The sequence below is a fragment of the Macrobrachium nipponense genome, chromosome 20 (assembly GCF_015104395.2).
Source record: "Macrobrachium nipponense isolate FS-2020 chromosome 20, ASM1510439v2, whole genome shotgun sequence".
In the NCBI taxonomy this organism is placed as follows: Eukaryota; Metazoa; Arthropoda; class Malacostraca; order Decapoda; family Palaemonidae; genus Macrobrachium; species Macrobrachium nipponense.
In genome coordinates this window covers 26,624,383-26,644,011 of record NC_061089.1, presented here as the reverse complement: position 1 = coordinate 26,644,011, position 19,629 = coordinate 26,624,383, and the positions used below count along the sequence as shown (strand labels likewise).

The following is a 19,629-nucleotide window of genomic DNA, read 5'->3' as shown; positions in this document are numbered from 1 at the left end:
TCTACTGCGATTTTTTATGTACACTCACACACACACACACACAAACATATATATATAATATATATATATATATATAGTATATAGTATATATATATGATATATGTATATATATATCATATATATTATATTATATTATATATAATATTATATATTATAAATAACATAATTAATCTGTATTAATAAATAACATATACGCACATATATATAGATATATAATACATATTATATACAAAAAATATACATGCATATATATTATATATATATATATATATACATATATATATATATATATATATATATATAATATATATATATATATGCGTGTGTGTATGGGTGCCTTTGCCCTTACTTCTAACGATAATTTAGTATAACCTTATTTCTCAGTTTTAGGATTAATGTTATACGACCGATGTGTCTCACTCGTAACCTTATCTTCCTTTAACAGTTTTCCTGGGAGAAACGCCTCCCGCAAAGTAGCATTCTCAGATAAGGGCCCTTTCACACTACGTCGTACGTAAATGCGACACGATGTCGCACCTACATGCGGCTAGTAGTCGACTATTATCTCTAACGTACCTTTTCACACTATGTCGGTCCGGCATCGCATTACAGCCGACAGGCTCCACTGACCATGTCCGGTGCTGCACCCAAACGCGATTGCAGTTGGCCATTGCCTTCAATACGTGTCTTCACACTATGCGATTTTTTCCTGCATATACGTGCGGCAGCAGTAGACCTCCGCTGCTTCTGGTGATCGGGTGCATTGGGTATTGAAAACATTTGAGAGATATAAATAGTGTTATTCCCGTTGCTGAATAACCACTGGTTCTATGCAACGAAAAAACACCATACAATAATAATAATAATAATAATAATAACAATAGTGTTATCCGTAAATAAGAAAGAACTACAGGTATGGATAGCTTAAGTATAAACTACTGAGAAATTATTTACTAAATGATTTGCTGTTTTTTTCATTTAGGTTACATATACGTTTTGATACTGAAATTATTAGAAGGTTATCGACAGATTATTGATATATAAGAGGACTAAAAGCTTTTGATTTCGATATATATGATTTTTAAAAAGTTTTTATAGTTAACACTTACGTTTTATTAACATTAATTGATGAAACAGAGAGAGATATGCATGTTTTATATCAAAGTAAAAGATCTTAGTTTTTGATATAGATATATCAGTTTATACTTTTGATAAATAGAGATGTCTCAGCTAACACTAGTTGTTTTCATTTCTCCTTTTTAATTCTATATGGAAAAGCAAATTTACAAGGAAAGGTCCATATTATTTCCTCTTACTTGATGGTAACTGCCAGTTGTTGTGCTGGCGAAATATCATCTCTGAATGTCGTATTTCTTTTAGCAACTGGTCATGTAGACGTGACAAGAGTTCCTCAAAGGTTGTTTTAGACATTCTGAAGTAAATGAAAAATTTATCATTATCTCTCTTCAGCTACTCGAGCATTGTGGCAAATGCACCATACAAGTGCCTTTGTGCATTCAAAGGGTGTACCGAGTGAATTCTAGATTTTCTCTTCATTTTTCTCAAATGTAATAAATAAAGACAATAATTTTCTCTTCCTGTCCATCTAGTCACCACTGCAGGCTGAGAGCAGACTGCAAGCACTTGTCAAAAATTGCATCACTTTGTGCGGCAGTCGGACAGATGTATGATTTGCGCAATTTTGTGTCGCATTTACATCCGACAATGCAATCGTATCTTGGTGCGACAAGAATCGCATATTAGACTGCGTTCGAAACACCTAGACCTTGATCGCTCAGTCAAGGTCCTGACCAAATTCATCTAGATATGACTGCCGTGACCGGGAGCAACAGATTACCGGTGCTGCTCTTATCAACGAGCAAATTAGTAGTTGTCACGGTGAATTTTATCTAAAACTATAAGATCAAAGTTCTGAGTGCATTAACATCAAAAAGTTGTGGTTCTTCGCCAAGATAACTACACCAATCCCCTGATAAGTTCCCACGAGTCAAGTGTTTTCAGGGTTCACCGATTTTACTATTAACCGACTTAGTAAAAGCAAATAAGCTAAATAAAATCGAATTACAAACTTACATACGTAAACACACATTAGCCAGCCTGATATAATCAATGCGTTACTGAGGCATTTCCACAAATATGAAAGATATTTCAATCTTATGAAGTCATCAACCAAGAAAGAAAGGCTCACCCAATGTTAATATCTTTAAATTGAGATCAAACCTGATCTGGGGCAATGGCAATTGAAGTCTAAAACAAATGTCAACAAATATCAGACTGAAGATTCAATATAGCTTAGAAATAGCTTGTCACGATCATTAAAGAGTTAAGCTTTTTGCCTATGTTTCTTGCCGTAAACAATCTGAAAATAAATGTAAAACCCAGACTGAGGATTTTTACAAATTTATTTAGTCATATACAAACTGCATAACAAGAAATGTTGAAAGGTGATGATCTATTTGTGACATGTGGTAGTATGAAAAAGTCCAAATATCCATCACTACCAGCAAAATATATGAAAATGCAGCATTATATTACAGAGGAGCCAACTTGCTGCCGATGATTCCTCGGAGTAAGTGAATGAAGAGGTGGCAAGACTAGAATTTTTTCTACGCGGGGCTCAGCCTTCATTCAGCAATAAGATATGAGCGAGACAGTGACTGATAATGTCTTCTTTCTTTGAATTCACTGTCTCTAAGGGGATCCTGTATGATCAATACTTTTGACGCAATAGATTATATTAAATGGGGTTTTGCATCAATGTTGTCTACGAAACCACCAATATACAAACCAGGCTAGATTTCTGGCGCTACGCTACAAGTTGCCCATAAAATTCTGTCTACGATCTCCTTACCGGAGAAAAACTTTATGATGATGTATCTCACTATTCCATACACAATTAGCCTTTATCCTTCCCTGTCCTGCATATCGTCCTTTCGTATTTGTTTCACAAGAGTCGTAACATCCCGATTTCTCTCCCTCAGAAAACCACCTCTCATGAATATCATCCGTACTAAATATGCACACCCTCTAGACCTACAATGTTCAAATATTCCCCTAATTTCGTACAACAGCACTGAACATGAAGCTTAAAACGACGTGTCAGTAATCATTCAGTGATTTTTCAGACCACGTGGAACTGAGAAGAATACTAATCGCCCCACTCCCCCCTGCATCTTTCAAGGAAGGAAAATGTGAAGCAGCCACTGGCCGCAGAAGACGGTCACCCGCCCTTTGAGGAGCATTTCCTCTCACCCCAACGTTTCACAAGGTGTTCTTTTACCTTAGGACAGAACACATCCCCAACCATTGGCACTTCCTACGGCAGCAATGTCCGGGTTGTACTGCTTAGTACATCAGCGTTGGCAGTTGTTTATAAACTGACTGAACTAATACACCTATAATATGAATGTCGTTGACCCCAAGAGCAGAGACAGATTCACCGGTTATTTAAGGGACATTTCCTAACATCAAGGGTACCTCCTCTTGCTTGGAATACGGTGCATAGTAATCTTAAGCAGCTCATCAGCATTTCAGTCAGTTTTAATTGACTGATATATATATATATATATATATATATATATATATATATATATATATATATATATATATATGTGTGTGTGTGTGTGTGTGTGTGTGTGTGTGTGTGTGTATGAGCGCGCGCGTATATGTATACATACACAAATATCAAGCCACAACTATCGTTTAAACATCGAATTCACTATGTACCTACACCTTGATCCAGCCTCAATATTGACTTGTGGTGACCTAGCAAACGTTGCAACTAGTAATTTGTGGGAGTTTATTTTTACTTTTCAGTATGATTTCACTTTTTTCGACAAAAATTCCCGACAGCAAAACAAAATTGAGCAACCGACGTAAAATTTAGATAACAAACGACTTCGCCGGAATTGATGAAATAAAGTTTTCCTGTCGACATTAAACAAAGGCAAGAAATCCAACAAAACAAACTGTCACAAATTGAAGATTTAATCAATTGTAATATTCAATCATAAAATATTTGTCTCCGTTACATACACAAAACCCCTCCCACATCTACTCGAAATTTATTTCCGATCGCCAACGAAGCTATGTGGATTTAGCGATGGCTTCAAAACACACATTGCGGTAAACATGCGTAATTTTTTCAAAGAGACCGCGTCATCAGCTGACTACCTGCCAGGGCTGGTATCCAACCGCGCCACGTGCTTGTGTTGCCACGCCCGAATTCCTAAGAATTTATTTCAATGGTATTCCAACCTATGGTCTTTCGTTTGCTTTAAAAGCTAATACACATGCGTTCTTTGTTTGGTAAATTGGCTTTATTAACCTCTGGCTGAGACACTCATCAGCAATAATCATCGTTTAATTCCTCTATTAGCAACTCAAAATACACGATCAATAGACTGTCAGGGAGTATGGACACTATGGGTTGTTGTGCTAGATCAACGTTATTAAACAGAAGCTTTTAGTTGTTTCCCTCGAAATGAAACCGCATTCATGCCCATATTATTCATACCGAAACATTCTATGAAATACGTTGCAATCACGAACACTCCACGGTTTTTTAGACCAAGAACCTGTTGAGTCTTTTCTTTGGCGATTTTGCACTTTTTCACTTTATTTTGCACTCTTTCATTATCTCCAACGAATCAGTTTGTATAACATACTTGCCTAAGGAGACAAACAAACACGAATACTGCTCTACGTCGTCGGCAGCTAAATAAATCCGTCATTCTGTTAGTGTGCTTTATTGCGTCATTAGGTGGGACACGGCTCGCATTTTATTTTCACACCCTCTCTCTCTCGTGATTATGTCTTGTCCGGCCATGATGGAAAGTAAGCAATAAATAAATGTTAAAAAAGTCCATAAAAAAGATAATCGAAGCAACCACATAGACTAATTCTGACATTCGTTTTGCCAAATGTCAAACAACCAGGCTAGGCCTGAATGACAAATGGATTTTCCCTGCTAACTGTATAACATTTTCTATCAGCTTACCTGCTCAAGAATCTGTTGCTGATCTGATGATAGATTCATGATGTCGTCGTCGTCGTCATTTACCGATGTAGAATCGGTTCGTTTCGACGGTGCGTCTGGATCTACCAAAGCAGACTGTCCTCGGAAAGACCCTCTCCAGGTATCCCAGCCGAAGAGCCGCATCTTGCTATCGTTACGATATCAGATATTAAAACTTATCAGTCAAGTTCGGTCTTTACAAAAAGATTTGAAACTCTCACTATTGATAACGCATGGCTATCTTTACCTATGTTAGTTCAACAGGAATTGGTTGAGTTTGTTTCCATGAACTAGGATGCGAAACTCGGAACGTTACGGTTATTGAGCAGGTTACTTGCCTTTGTAGGACAGTTGTCAGTCTTTCAAGTCGAAACCACTGGAACTGTTGTGCCACAACAGAATTACAGTCTAAGGTACAAGATTAATTTTTCGTCCAGTGGACGTATCAAAAGTTATGAACAGTGAGTATAGGTTTGACCTTAACGAACATACCACTGTGTCTGAATCATGAAGGACTAGCAGAAGCTCAACGTTCCACGACTCGACCACAACTTTCGTAGGTGCCAGATGCTGCAATATGTTTCGTCCTTTTATTTATTATCAGAAATATTGTGTGTTGTGGACTTTCAGGTATTAGAGTGTATGAGCAAAGTTATGTTATCCGATAAAATGTATACTATTTTATTATCAAAGTGTAATTTTCCTCACCAAAAACTCATTTTACCCGAATATCCATCGGATAAATTTCTTTAGCTTTCATTCACAGAGGAAATTTTGTTTAACTGCCAAACGTATGACTAACACAACACTCATTTACAGAATAATAATGTTTCACTATATACCATTCTATAATGATTAATCTTACCCAAAATAAAATTATCAAAGAGCGAACATAACCCTTACACATTACTTTAACATATTCAATCATTATTCTGTTATCTAAAACCTTTACCACGTCGATTGCTCTTTGCAGCTTGACAGGGACGCTCGAAAGGATTAATTTATAAATTTGATGTTTTTCTTTTCTGCTCTGTGGCAGTAACATAACTATTCGGACCAATGTATGAAGTTTTCTGACAAGCGTTATCAAATCAGTAAATGAAACGTCAATTAATCTATACTTAATGCACCTCTCTCTCTCTCTCTCTCTCTCTCTCTCTCTCTCTCTCTCTCTCTCTCTCTCCATAAACCTTCCATATCCGCCAATTGATTTACTGACCTCTTTTCTCAAAGGTGGAAAACGTGAGTATCAGTCTTTATTGCTGTTATACCCATACCGTCAATTGAGTCAGTGGTGACAGCAAAGGTGGAGACAGCAAGTCCCCCCACTCCAGGGATGTTACGTACCGCCCTGAGATGGGACAAGGTGCCTTCATTCTGCCCACTATAGGGATAAGTGAGGCTGACAATGGCAAGTCGACTGTACGGAAGTCTAAATGTAGGGGGGTTACTACCCTTAGCCTATCTTTATTACACACCGGAAAAAATGGATACAGTTTCTCTTTATTATTATTAGACAAACGCCAAAGGCTATGAACCTGTTGAACAGACTCCTCAATCCAGAGTAGCTTTGAAAACATGAAATTCAAACTGTAACGAGTACCAGTCAGTCAATAAAGGCAAAATAAGTTTAAATGGGTAACATTTTTTAATTCGGTTAATAAACAAGGGAGGAAACTGTACTACTTCAGTGCTAGCTTTTCGGTTCTCAGCTGCTTAGCATGTGTGGGGGATGTTCCCTCATGAAAAGACAATATTAAGCAAATTATTATCGTTAGCAAGAAGTCTTTGGCAAGATTTAAATTTTGACTAAGATGTAATTATCGTGCAGATTTAGCAAATGAAATTATCGTTACTATTGAAAGCGCAACGGAAACCCTTACTGGTGTATTTAATGTTTTTATCACTGTGTCAATAGCCTTTTATGAAAATAATAGTTGTCTTTGTGTTATCTATTATTTTTCAGAAAGACTTTTTTTTATTTTCATAATATAATTTATAAATTTGGGTGGCCTTCCTTTTTATCATAGACATCTCCGAGTCAGTGACCTTGTCCTGCCATATAATCTGATCAATCAGTCATTCTTTTATAGCCGAGACCTCATTAAATGAGAAATACTGCGGTGTTGATATATTCACAGCACAGTGTATATTTACAGTGTAAATATATAGAATCCCAACGTCAGATAAACTTGGGTTGTACCAATATTTAATCGCCCTTTTTTTAAAAACTTGTTATTTTCACTTACCACTTAGAACTTATTCTTTATCATTACTTTTACATAACCTTGATAAGTTGGTATCTCTAAGTCTGGATCAGGCTGCAACCTGCCTCTTTTTTGTTATTATGGTGTTTTTACGTTGCATGGAACCAGTGGTTATTCAGCAAAGGAACCAACGGCTTTACGTGATTTTCCGGACCATGTCGAGAGTGAACTTCTATCACCACAAGTACGCATCTCTGACCACTCAATGGAATGGCCGAAAATCGAACTCGCGGTCACCGAGGTGGCAGGCCAAGACCATACCGATCACGCCACTGAGGCGCTGCAACCTGCCTCTTGAGGATCTGGACAGTGTTCTCATTTTCTAGCTATCCAACACTCTCCTAATTGTACTTAATGTGGCAGCATTTTATTTTTTTTAAGCAGGTTGGTTAGAGGTTTGTGTACCCATTATAGTCATCTTAGATCTTAAGACTTTTCTACCCTTTATCTTCCATGATCGCAAAGTCTTGTTATGTCAGACACTGGTATGATTACTTTGCCAGGGTTAGCTTAGGTTTCCCAGCGTTTATCACATCGTCAGGCCTTATATTTTATTCCCTAAGCTCCTTTATTCATAAAAAAAATATTATCAACATCAGTAGTATAGTAGTAGTAGTAGTAGTATAGTAGTAGTAGTAGTAGTAGTAATTTGCCTCCTTTTAATATATTCATATATTCTTCTTTGAGACTCGTTCTTTTCAAATATATCTTATTCAACTTGATCTCAGTTATTATTATTATTATTATTATTATTATTATTATTATTATTATTATTATTATTTGCTATGAGCACACATTCGTAGTCAACTAGTCCAAAAGGCCATTAATGGGCATGCAACTTTCCAAAGAATAGAGGACCTATAACTGAAAACGAGAGAAAGATAAAACAAAAAGAACTACAGTAACATGCACATAATTAATTGTTTTAAAAATCAGTTAAATAAAAAAATATACACTTTATATATAAAAACAAAACAGTACAAACCAATATGCATGACTCTTTAAGACAGCATTACGATTTCTTTAGTTTTAAGCCCCGGTACTTACAATACCGACTGGAGATCTGCTCCATAGTCTTGCAGTATTAAGATTGAACCGTTTATCAGAACGGTTTCGCAACGCCTGAGGTCACTGACGTCATACAAAATTGAAAGCTCAACATCACTGGTACCAGCCAATGGGACAGTTTGGCAATTCGGCAAAGTATGAATGAAAGTAAAAGTAGTAGCCATAATTTGGGCCATCGTCTTTGTAACAGTAAACACGGGAAACGAGTATCGCACTTCATAAGCACTTTCTTGAGGTATTTCAACCAGATCGCTCAGAAGTGACCATTCAAACGCAGGAATTACCAGAAATCATTATATTTATTATTCACAAATATATTAGTTTTTGTTAACCTACATCAGGTTTTGTATACAAATTCATATTTCGTTTTTCAACCTTAGACTGCTTCGTAATCTAGTTTCAATTAAACCGAGAACAATACGTGTGATGTTCTCGTATAAAGCAACCAGCAATTCATTTGAGTCGAGGTAGATGAAGTTACCTGTTCCATTCACGGATGACAATTGATGGATGGCGTGAAGAGTACTCCTCTTTCCTCTTCAGAGTCGTATCCCCTGGGACAGTGACGTATCGATCGTCCTCTAGCTGTGAGAACCCTAAATACGCTTCTTCTTCTTCTTCTCCTCCTCCTTTTCTTTACTTGATTCTTTTACTCGGTCGCTATTGCCGATAATTGTGATAGTATGTAAGGAGAGATGTGATTTTCTTTTACCTAATGAAGATCCAACACTAAATACGTCTCTTAGTTTTATTATCATAATTATTATTATTACTTGTTATTGCTGTTTGTCATACCATTTCTATGTCACAGTGAGAACCCGAAAATGTTTTCTTCTTCTCCGCTTGATTATTATTCTTATTATTATTGCTTTTACGAATGAAAATATATCATTAGTTCTTGAAAACGGAACCCATGATTCTCTGGTTTCTCAAATTTCTTCTTCTTCTAGTTATTATTATTATATTAATATTATTGTTATTATTATTATTATTGTATATTATTATTATTATTATTATTATTATTATTATTATTATTAGTTGTTGTTGTTATTGTTGTCGCCGTTGTTTTGCTATTATTTTTCTTTATTGTACTGTTTACACTAATGAAAAATTCAATCATTTTACAAAATGAAAGTAAATTACTAGTAGAAATCTATAATCAATAGACCTAGAACGGAATCATTTGCCAAATTAAATGGAAAAAAAAAATTAATTATGTTCAGACGTGATATAGACAAATAGCTAGATTCCACAAATGAACAAGCTTCTGAGGGTGGAAACCTTTTATTGTCTTTTCCATGACAACTGAGTATCAAAAACTGGGCCTCTTCCTCAAATGTCACGAGCTGTGCAGAATACTCTGGAAAAGGCCACACAGCCCCACCCTCAACCAGATCGGAGAAATCTACGGGGTTTTCTCTCCGATAATTAAGATTATCAGGTCCTTGAAATCGGGGGTTCTTAACAGTGGGTACCCATACCAATTGGGGGTTCTGAGAACCACACGCTGGGGCCCTATGTGACTTGATCTCTGGATAGTTTTATATATTAGTTTTTAATGTATGCATGGGCACATTTTGTAAATAAATAACTATATACAACTATAAATGCTTTGGATTTTCTTGTATGTTCTATTCTTAGCAATTCATACCTAGAGTAAATATTAAACTAAGTATATTAAGTTATACTGACAATAAATAGGACTTAAATGGACTTGAGCAAAAGGGGTATGGGACCATACTGGGCAATTCATTGGGGTCAGGAGTCATCAAAAGGTTAAGAACCCCTGCCTTAAACTGAAGATCCATTTGCATTTAAGAATTACACAGCTAACAAGTACCCGATTCTTGGCTAAAATCAATAGAGGTTCAGTATATTTCTCCAGGGACGAACATAAGATTTGATGGAATAGCCGATACCCAACACAAGCCGAGATAGACAGTAAATATCTTGGCTCTCATAGATGGATTGACATACTGAGATCTAAAGAAATAAATAAAAATAAATAAAAAGACGAAATAAAATAAAACAAGTCTCACTTTATTCCTACTATCCTTCATTATTCTATGAACACCATTTGCTTAGCCCTATTATACTCACCAGGAGTCAAAATATGGAAATTTTTATTTCCCCCCTAACATATTCGGTCGTGCAAGGAAGAACTTTCGATGAAAAGCACAAATCAGCGGCAAGAAACCTAAAGAATCACAGCATATTTCTGTTGACATTTCCACACTGGTTTTTATGACCAAAATAGTTTACGCACTGAAATGATTCCCATTGATCTTGTATAGACGAAGAGAGGAAATTCAAACGCTTGCTTTTCGAAGCAAAGGAAGTTACCGAAGCGAGCAATCACAGGATTCCCAATTCCTACTGAGCTAAAAGGTACTTCTTAACTCCATCTCAGAAAGCTAAAAGGATTGCAGAAGAAGGGAGAACTAGCAACATATGACACCGTTGTACCCTAGCCTTAATGCACAACTTGCAATATCAGTGCGACGAATTGTGGGAGTCAAGTATAATAACGAGGAAAGAGGTCATATAAACTTCCAGTTTCATCGTAAATTAGTATAACTACGATTTAAGCATTCTCTGAACAAACCAAATTGAGCACGCCAGTACTGATGAATAAACCGTTTAAACTTTGCTAGTAAAATGTGCAAGAAGAGTTTGCCACGTCAGTGTTGACTTAACAGAATCACTGGATGAAAATACAAATGTTGTCGGTTACCTTACTGCTCTGATAACTCACCGATCATATTGCAAAATCCGCTGATGTATCAAGGCAACGACATCACGCTTACGAGCGATAAACCATAAACAAAAAATCATTTTGTCTGGAGAGTTCATAAGCGAGTGCATGTCTGCTGACTTTGGATGAAAGGTTAGCAATGTTTGCATGATTTCTTTAAAGTAAATTTACCAAACTGATCTATCATTTGCCTCATATATAAAACTAAGTTCGTAGACTCTTCTCCGATTCTTAGTTTTTACAGCATTGTTTATGTAATATTTTTCTTTCTTCAGTTTCCCAAATTGATGCACTTTTCTTGCAAGATGTGCTTTTAATCATGAGCACCGGTTACTTATCACCACATTTACACATATTAACTTCTGCAATTCTTCCAGTGACTTAGCTTCATGGGACATGTTTTGAATGACCCCTCTAAGTCAAAGTAAAAAAAAAAAAAAAAAAAAAATCTTTGTCGCACCTTTTTGCCATAACCCATCCTTGGTGTTATATCAGCAGTCTTCAGCTGTCGACCTAAATTCTGATTGTACAGACCTTGAGGAGTTCTAAGCGTAACAATATCTGCATAGAATCCAAATTCGGTTTTTTGGGCCAAGGCCATTCGGCAGAAAATTTCGTGTCCTCGAACATATTTTCCAAGTCACTTCAGATACTCACGGGGCTTGAAACTTTACGGGATCATTTGCTACCTTAAAGTCTGGAACGAATTGGTTTGCAAACTACAAAACCACTTTAGGAAAACTACTTTCGAAGGAGCTTACTGAAGACCTGAGGACTTGATACACTGAAAAGTTACAGGAAGTTTTATCGCTCTCAACACTCAAGTCCATTTGAGGATGTACTTCACTGGCAGATGAGAACGGAAATTATATAGGTCTACATTTTACCAAATATTACCCACATCTTTAAATTGCATCTACCTTTACTACGTAGTTCTAAAGGAACTGAATCAATTTGGAGTTATCGAGTCTTGGATTTGCCACCTGTGCAGAAAAAAAACAAGAGAAAAATTATGCAGATGGAAGTCGATTTGCCTGCATTCAGTATTTGGAGACATCTTTGAGGACTCGTAACGCTGGGAACTGTTGACCATTTTCACTTCTTAAAAAGTTGCTTCTTTAATTAAATATGTCAGGTTTAAAGGTTCCACAGCTAGTTTATGGCACAAGTGTAGAAGCAACACAATTTTAAACATCGCGATATCATTTCTTTTGCCTTTTCTGATTCAGCATGATAATGTCCACTTCACACTGTATTGGGTAAATCTTTGTTTCGGGATACCTCTGCTAATTTCGATAAGATGAAGATTTTGAGGAGACAAGTCAAAAGACCATGGAATGGACTCTTTCCGAACCTAATTAATTAAGTGACAACATGAAATAAAATAGTTCATGGCGATGCTAGCGATTCTTATTGACTCGAATGCTAAACTGCTTTTTTGCGCTTTTGATTCTGAAAACCAAGTAATGAGGACGGAGGCAATATTAAATGCATTATTAAATGACCGATAGATTTTATGGTAAGGTACAACCGCTAATCACGATAAATTACAAAGGATGGCTTTTAAAGGATATGAAAAATTTGACTTAATGATGGGCAAGTTAGTTTGCTAGCTTAATTTTGCGTATCAGGTTCGTTGAAACACCGAAAAATTGTTACAGAAAGCTTTAGGTGACACTAAAGTGAGCCGAGGAGGCTATGCTTACTCGTAGTTTTCAATCATCATTTCTACTGGCCTACTGGTCTCAGCAATTACTTGAGCTCTCTAGTTTACAATAATTTCACTTTTCTATGCTTTTGTAAAAGAACAGAAAATCACAAGAAAATGATACCCTAGTTGTCCATAGCTTGCAAGTAGTATGGCAATAATGGTAGGAACTTGTGCCTTGCTTCAGGCCTTGGTCTGTCAATTTTTAAAGACCCCAAGAGCAAGCAAAAAGAACATTGGCCAGACAGTTTACACCAAACACTTTCCTAAATTACTGTTGTTTATTTAACGATTTTATAGTTGTTACTTACTATTGTCTGGTTCTGGATAACCAATGAAAAACTTTGATAAAGACAGCTACTGTGCAAGATAAGCCCATACCACAAAAACACACAGCAGCCCTTAGAGTCTGGGTCAGTACCCTTCTGAAATGTAGCAGAAAAATGAAAATAAGTATGTTACGAAAGAACACAGCTACGAGGTTTTTCAGACCAGATTTCATAAATGAAAGGAAAACGTCATAATCTGAAAGAAGCTGCTAGTAAGAGGAACAGCTGAAAAGAAGCTTTATTTGATAGCATAATTTTCTCACCATTTTTTTCCTGAGTATTTTCACTACTGTCAAGAACCTCATGAAATGTCAATTCTATTCCTCAAAATAAGGGGACCCAATGTCCTACAAAGACATAATATACAAATATACTATATATATATATATATATATATATATATATATATATAGATATATAATATATATAAATATGGGGAAACAACTTCTTAGAAAAAACTTTAATTAGCCAGGTGTTTTTGAACGGTGTCCTACACAGCTGTATCTGAGCAGTTCCTTAAACCGAGCTATGTAGAGCAGCGAAATGTAGCTATAAACAAAGTTGGTCTGATTTCAATACGAAAATAATAAAAACTAAAGTCTCTTATGGTCTTTTAAATCCAGATTTTTACCGGAGCCTTAAAAACCCAGTAACTCTTCAACAAAAGGATTCATTGCGATATGATAATATTATGCATTAGCTCATCTGGAAATGGAAATTTATCAAAACTGCCATTTTTCGTATGCTTTACCTTTGTAACACTGAATGTAATTGATATTTATCCCATAATTTTCCTCTTTCACATATGAATATGATTGTCATATCAAATGAAATACGATTAGGCTGGCTATCATTTTCATTCTAAAAGCAAATATTTTCTGTTGTTAGACCAGGCTTCCATCCATGTCGCAGTGCCGTTAAGATCATTGTTAAGACCTTAATTCGTGATGAATTATGCTGCATTTACTTTTAAGAGATAATGACGTAGGTCTGGATGTCAATCTACGGAAACCCCACTTGTCAAAACAGTGGTGAATCTACTTACTTTAATGGGAGGAATGGAGATAATGTCGTCTTGTGAAGAGGTGAATCAAATTCGAACTTTTGTTTCCGATGCTGTAGTTGCTCTGTTATGAGAGATCTGACATAGAATACCAAGGTATCTAGCTACCATTTATTCTCAAGTCTTTCATTGGCATTTGGCAAACAGGCTATAGCATACAATATGCAAACAAGAGGCGAAGATCAATAGTTAGTGAAAGGCTAATCCAGAAGGAGTTTAAAATTTAAAATATAATTAACTCGTTAGGCTGTTAAGCATTCGCCCTGAAAACCACATTGAAGTAAGACTCCTCTGCCTGTTTGGAGGAAGAACAGATTTGTTTAGATTTCCTCGTTTTCGTCATCCAACACTGGTGTTATTTACTCAGAAAACCTTCTCCTGCTCCCTTCTCTAGATTACAGCAAAAAAATTTATTTTTTTGCAAGTGTCGAAACTGCTGAAATGCTTCTTCTTAATTCGCAGATAAAGCTGTAACTACGTTTGTCATGAATACCATAAACAATGGAGGGTTTGTCATATAAGGAATTCTAAGCTCAACTTATAACTTTCTCTACTCTTTAGTAATGATCAAAGGCATAGATATAAAACCAGGTAAGAAAGTACTGCTTGTCTGGCGAAATTACTATGGCTCTTTTTACATAAGCAAACCTAGCTCTAACTTTTCTATCCATGTCTGCAAAAAAATTTCTTTGAAAGTTACTAAAATTATTAAAATTCCCTCCATTCTAAAACAATCAAGGAAAACTTGAGAAGTCTGTCGTCAATGTCTTGCATAATCGAACTCCCCATGGGGAAGACTTAAACATAAAAGGATCACTGTCCATCTGTGAAACTGGGCGCCGTTGTTGCTGAACTCAATTATCCATTTTTCTTCGCTCAGAGAATAAACTTTTCCTAGATAATTAATTCGATTGTTTTTAATCCGTGGTACATACTGTTGCAGCCTCTTACTATAATAGTTCCTTATCCTTATTGGAATTACGCAAAGATGGTAACCAACACTAATTCAGTCGTTGCTTTAGACAATAATGACTAATACCTGTTCGTAGGTCACAAAGTACAGCAGCCTAGCTCAACGGCCTATATATAGACTTAAGAACTGTGTACGCATTACTTTTGCATTTTTTATATTGTATCAAAAATCTGCGATACATTTGGTACTTTTACTATGATGCTGATGTTGAAACTACTCTAGGTGGCTGTTTACAAAAATTATAATAACCCGAACAATATACTTACCCAGCTTCTGAGTTCAAGTGTGCGAATTAAAAGATGACGCAAAATGAATATACCATCACACAGAATGCATGAACATAAACTTTATCATCATCGTATCGTCATTTGGAAATTCTCAAAATTCTTTTTTGATTGATCTATATGCCTTCAAGCTAACTAAAACCAAACAAATAAAAAAATCAATATCTGACTGTGTGTCATGGAGACCCAAGTGATTTACAGGCTGACAATATGTGCTGGAATCTGTAAAAAACGGATAAATATAACAATTCCTACAATTTAAAAAGCCACGTGAAAGCACAGATAGTCCTGGAGTCACTCAGAGCAACACATTGATTACTTACAAATACACAGGAAGCTAAAGATGTAACACAGTCAATAAACGAGTATTTAACAAGTTATCTAATGTAGGAGATAGAACTTGGAATACGCAAGATGAGAGAAAACCCAGAGGTAGCTAATCTATGAAAGGAGACACGTTTTCAGGTGCAGACAGGAAGGAAGGAAACATTTGAGTCTTATCACTTCAGCCCAGTTCTACCCGGAGGCAACGTCAAATGCTGCCTTTCTGAAAACGCTAAGCAAATCTGAGCCAACGAGCATTCTCGGCTCATACTGTAAAACATCAAAAGGTACTGAAATGAATTAGAAAATGAAATTACAACAGCTATCACACATTTATTGTGCCACTTACTAAGTGAAGGCAGAAATATACAGATATTGAACCTCAGTCACAAAATATCCCTTTCACAATTAAAGGAAAATAGCCAACACAGTACCTGTTACCAGTGCTGTATAAGAGGACATTCCGTCTGCTCATTTATGGAACATCCAGAGGAAAATTCTATGAATACTTTGAGACAGTAAGCATTCAGAAAACGAAGTGGATCTAAGGGTTAATTTTGTCACTTTCACTAATGTCTGGGCGGCGAGGAGGAGGAGGAGGAGGAGGAGGAGGAGGAGGAGGAGGAGGAGGAAGAGGAAGAGAAGAAGGAAGGAAGGAGGAAGAAGGAAGGAAGGAGGAGGAGAGGAGGAGGAGGAAGAGGAGGAGGAGGAGGAGGAGGAGATCTACACAGAAATTTGAAAACATTTTTGACACCGAATTAGGGGATAGTGCTTTCCAAAAGACTGTGTAGGTAGAAAATGCAGATCATGGCAGAGATGCACAGGAAGACATTGGCAAACTAGGAAGCAGAGCAAAATGAACACAAAGAAACAGACAGCCAAAGAAATAAAAAAAAAACGAAACAGTAACGAGACAGGGCGTGAACTTGCATCCCAGCACGTGCAGTGTTATGCAGCTAGCAAACAGAAAGCAATATTAAGTTATACAATGTTCTAGGAGCAAAAATGGAAAAATCTACAAGGCACTGAATACCCTAGAGTCACAATAGCAATAAAATTGGAATATGAATCCCATGTAAAAAAATGATTGAGGACTAATAAGTGCTTAACTCTTTCAAAAGAAATGTCACACTAAAAAAAGAAAGTAGTAGTGTGTAAGTTTCTAGGATGCACAAGTACGGTCTGGGACTCTATTGGAACCCTTCAAAAAATGATAGACAAAGAGGGAAAAAAGGGACGATCTTTATAACAAGCCACGTTAACTAAGAACCAAGATTGTTGACGATTTACTCAACTCCTTGACTTCGGATAAAGTATGAGAGGAATGCCAATCGTGAAAAACCTCAATTGACTTGAGACTTGAACTACAGGTAATATAGGTTAAGAGTAAATTATTCCATTAGTAGTAACAGAAAGTGAACGAAGTTTTACCCTGTCATTATTCAAAGTACAAACGTTACTTTACAACCGTATACAAAAGTAAATGCACCTTATTATGAACGCCTGAAATCAGCTAAAATGATCGGAAGGTGTCCTAAAGGTTCTCAAAAGGAAATATATGATCATTCTTCTGAACAGAAAGCGTCTAGAGCAGTGGTACTGTAATAATCCAACTGATGTGTTTGGAACTGGTTATTTCAAAAGGTTCGCCACAAATAAATACAGTCTATCAAGACCCCTATGATAATGATGAACATTTACTTAATGGAAATTTACATCAAGTGAGGCAGCTCGTCATAAGAAGACAGACCTCTACGAAAAGATTGTTCATTGATAGTGAGGTATCCTTTTTTTTCTCACTCCATTTTGAGTACTTTGATCTGAATAATAATAATAATAATAATAATATTTATTATAATAAAAATAAAATAATAATAACAATAGAGCTTTCTTAGATGCTATACGAGCACGCAAGCCTTCTTTCAAAAGCACTGCTATATTAAAGCAAACTTTATGGTGCACCAAAAATCATCTTTCAGATCAGAATTTTTCCTATGCATACACACGTACAGTATATATATGTATATATACACATATATATATGTATATATATAATATATATATAATATATATAATCATATATATATTAATGTATATAATTTATATACATATCTGTATATGTTTATATAGTGTATATATTATATATATATAAAAGCTTCCATAAAATATAATAATAGTGCCTTCTATGCTTATATGCTTTTGGCCATACATTCAAGGTGAAAGATAAAATCACAGGATATTCAGAGTTTGATCATTTGAAAACATGCTGCATAAATCCCGCTGGAAAACACCTCAGATCTCTGTCGCAATTCCGTTAGTTTAAAACTAAGTGGGAGTGATTTGATCTTTATACTTGGCTGTTTGTTCAGCTGGATATCTGTTTGCTACGTTTATAGTCATTTAGTAGAGAGAAATTTCAGTGGATCGTTCTACTTTTGGAATTTGAGTTTGTCTTTAGTTCGTCTCCAAGAGAAGATCTTCTTTGGCAGATTCTGAAGGAAAACTCGTTCAGACAGACCGAGGTGATTTCCCTATCTCGGCTGACAAGAGAGTGAGGAAGAAACCGTCTTCCACATAGGCATCGCGACAATCTTGATTCGTTTGCTCACTGTCTATCTTCGAGAAAGAATTGGATCAGTAGCACCAGTGCCCAAAATATCATCTATCAAATACTTGCATCTAATCATCAGCATCACATCTAAACAAATAAAAAAAAATTTAGAAAACGATAGCTGAGGTTGAGTCTATTTCTACAAAACGAGTAAACAACAGTTGTTTTTTTTTTATCTAATATGAATTTTGACACATACACCGAACCAAGGACTTATAGTGATTAATCAAGCTAGTTTCTATCAATGTACATCTTCGACTGATTTGACAACATTAGTATGCTTTGATGCTTTCCATAATGAGAATCTGGGAGAAACTAGCATTGAAATTTACCCAGAAGAAATTATTCATATAACTAATATGGATAATAAAGCTATATGGCTTAACTCATTTCACTTCATATTACGCGATGATTGAATTTACAAATAATTCATAGACTGATGAAACGAAATTATATATAAAAAATCTCTCTTTCTGTCTCTCTCTCTCCCCTCTTTCATTCCCCCTCTCACAGTTCGAATCCATGTATACTTTTACACATGAACATGCATTCTACATACATGCAGAAATATATGATAAACAGCGAACACTCCTCCTATTCAATTGGGTCTTCGAGCGTGGCGTCTCCTTGTAAGAGAGGCAGTACAGGGCATCTCCCGTCATTCCATTCTCACGACTCCAATCATGAGAAACATTATCGGAGCAAAACGTAACTCACGGTAAACACCATTAGGGAACTCAACCTTCCACTGGATTCCAAGTGGATTAGCTGTCGCTGGGAACCACCCTCACAAAAACCTTGGGTTCACCGCTTATTTCTGTATGCAAATCTTCACTACATAACATACACAGTCATATTTCTACACATACTATATCTGCACAAACACCTACAGACAAATCCATTGAATTTAAACATGCTCTCGTTCAACTATTATACTCATATCTCACTTATACCTGAACATATTATTAATCTATTAATTATATATATAATATATATCTATATATATATTTATATATATATATATATATAAAAATATTAAATATTTTATATATTATATAGATATATATATATATATATATATATTATATATATATATAATGTGTGTGTGTGTGTCACTGGTACCAATACTAATTATTTCAAATCACTGGCAGCCCCTTTAATAACCATTCTTGTTGTGTCACACACAAACACGCACACATACACTGTCAA

The 19,629-nt window shown here is 35.8% G+C and overlaps 1 protein-coding gene across 1 annotated transcript in view; it reads right to left on the bottom strand.

Moving 5' to 3' along the window:
- LOC135223796 (SEC14-like protein 2) overlaps window positions 1-5,562 on the bottom strand; it is a 50,348-nt gene extending 44,786 nt beyond the window's left edge. The window contains exon 1 of the mRNA XM_064262614.1: window positions 5,021-5,562. Within this exon, the coding sequence (XP_064118684.1) occupies window positions 5,021-5,182 (162 nt within the window). The 5' untranslated portion in view covers window positions 5,183-5,562. The remainder of the gene's footprint in view (window positions 1-5,020) is intronic.
- Window positions 5,563-19,629: the final 14,067 nt, after the last annotated feature.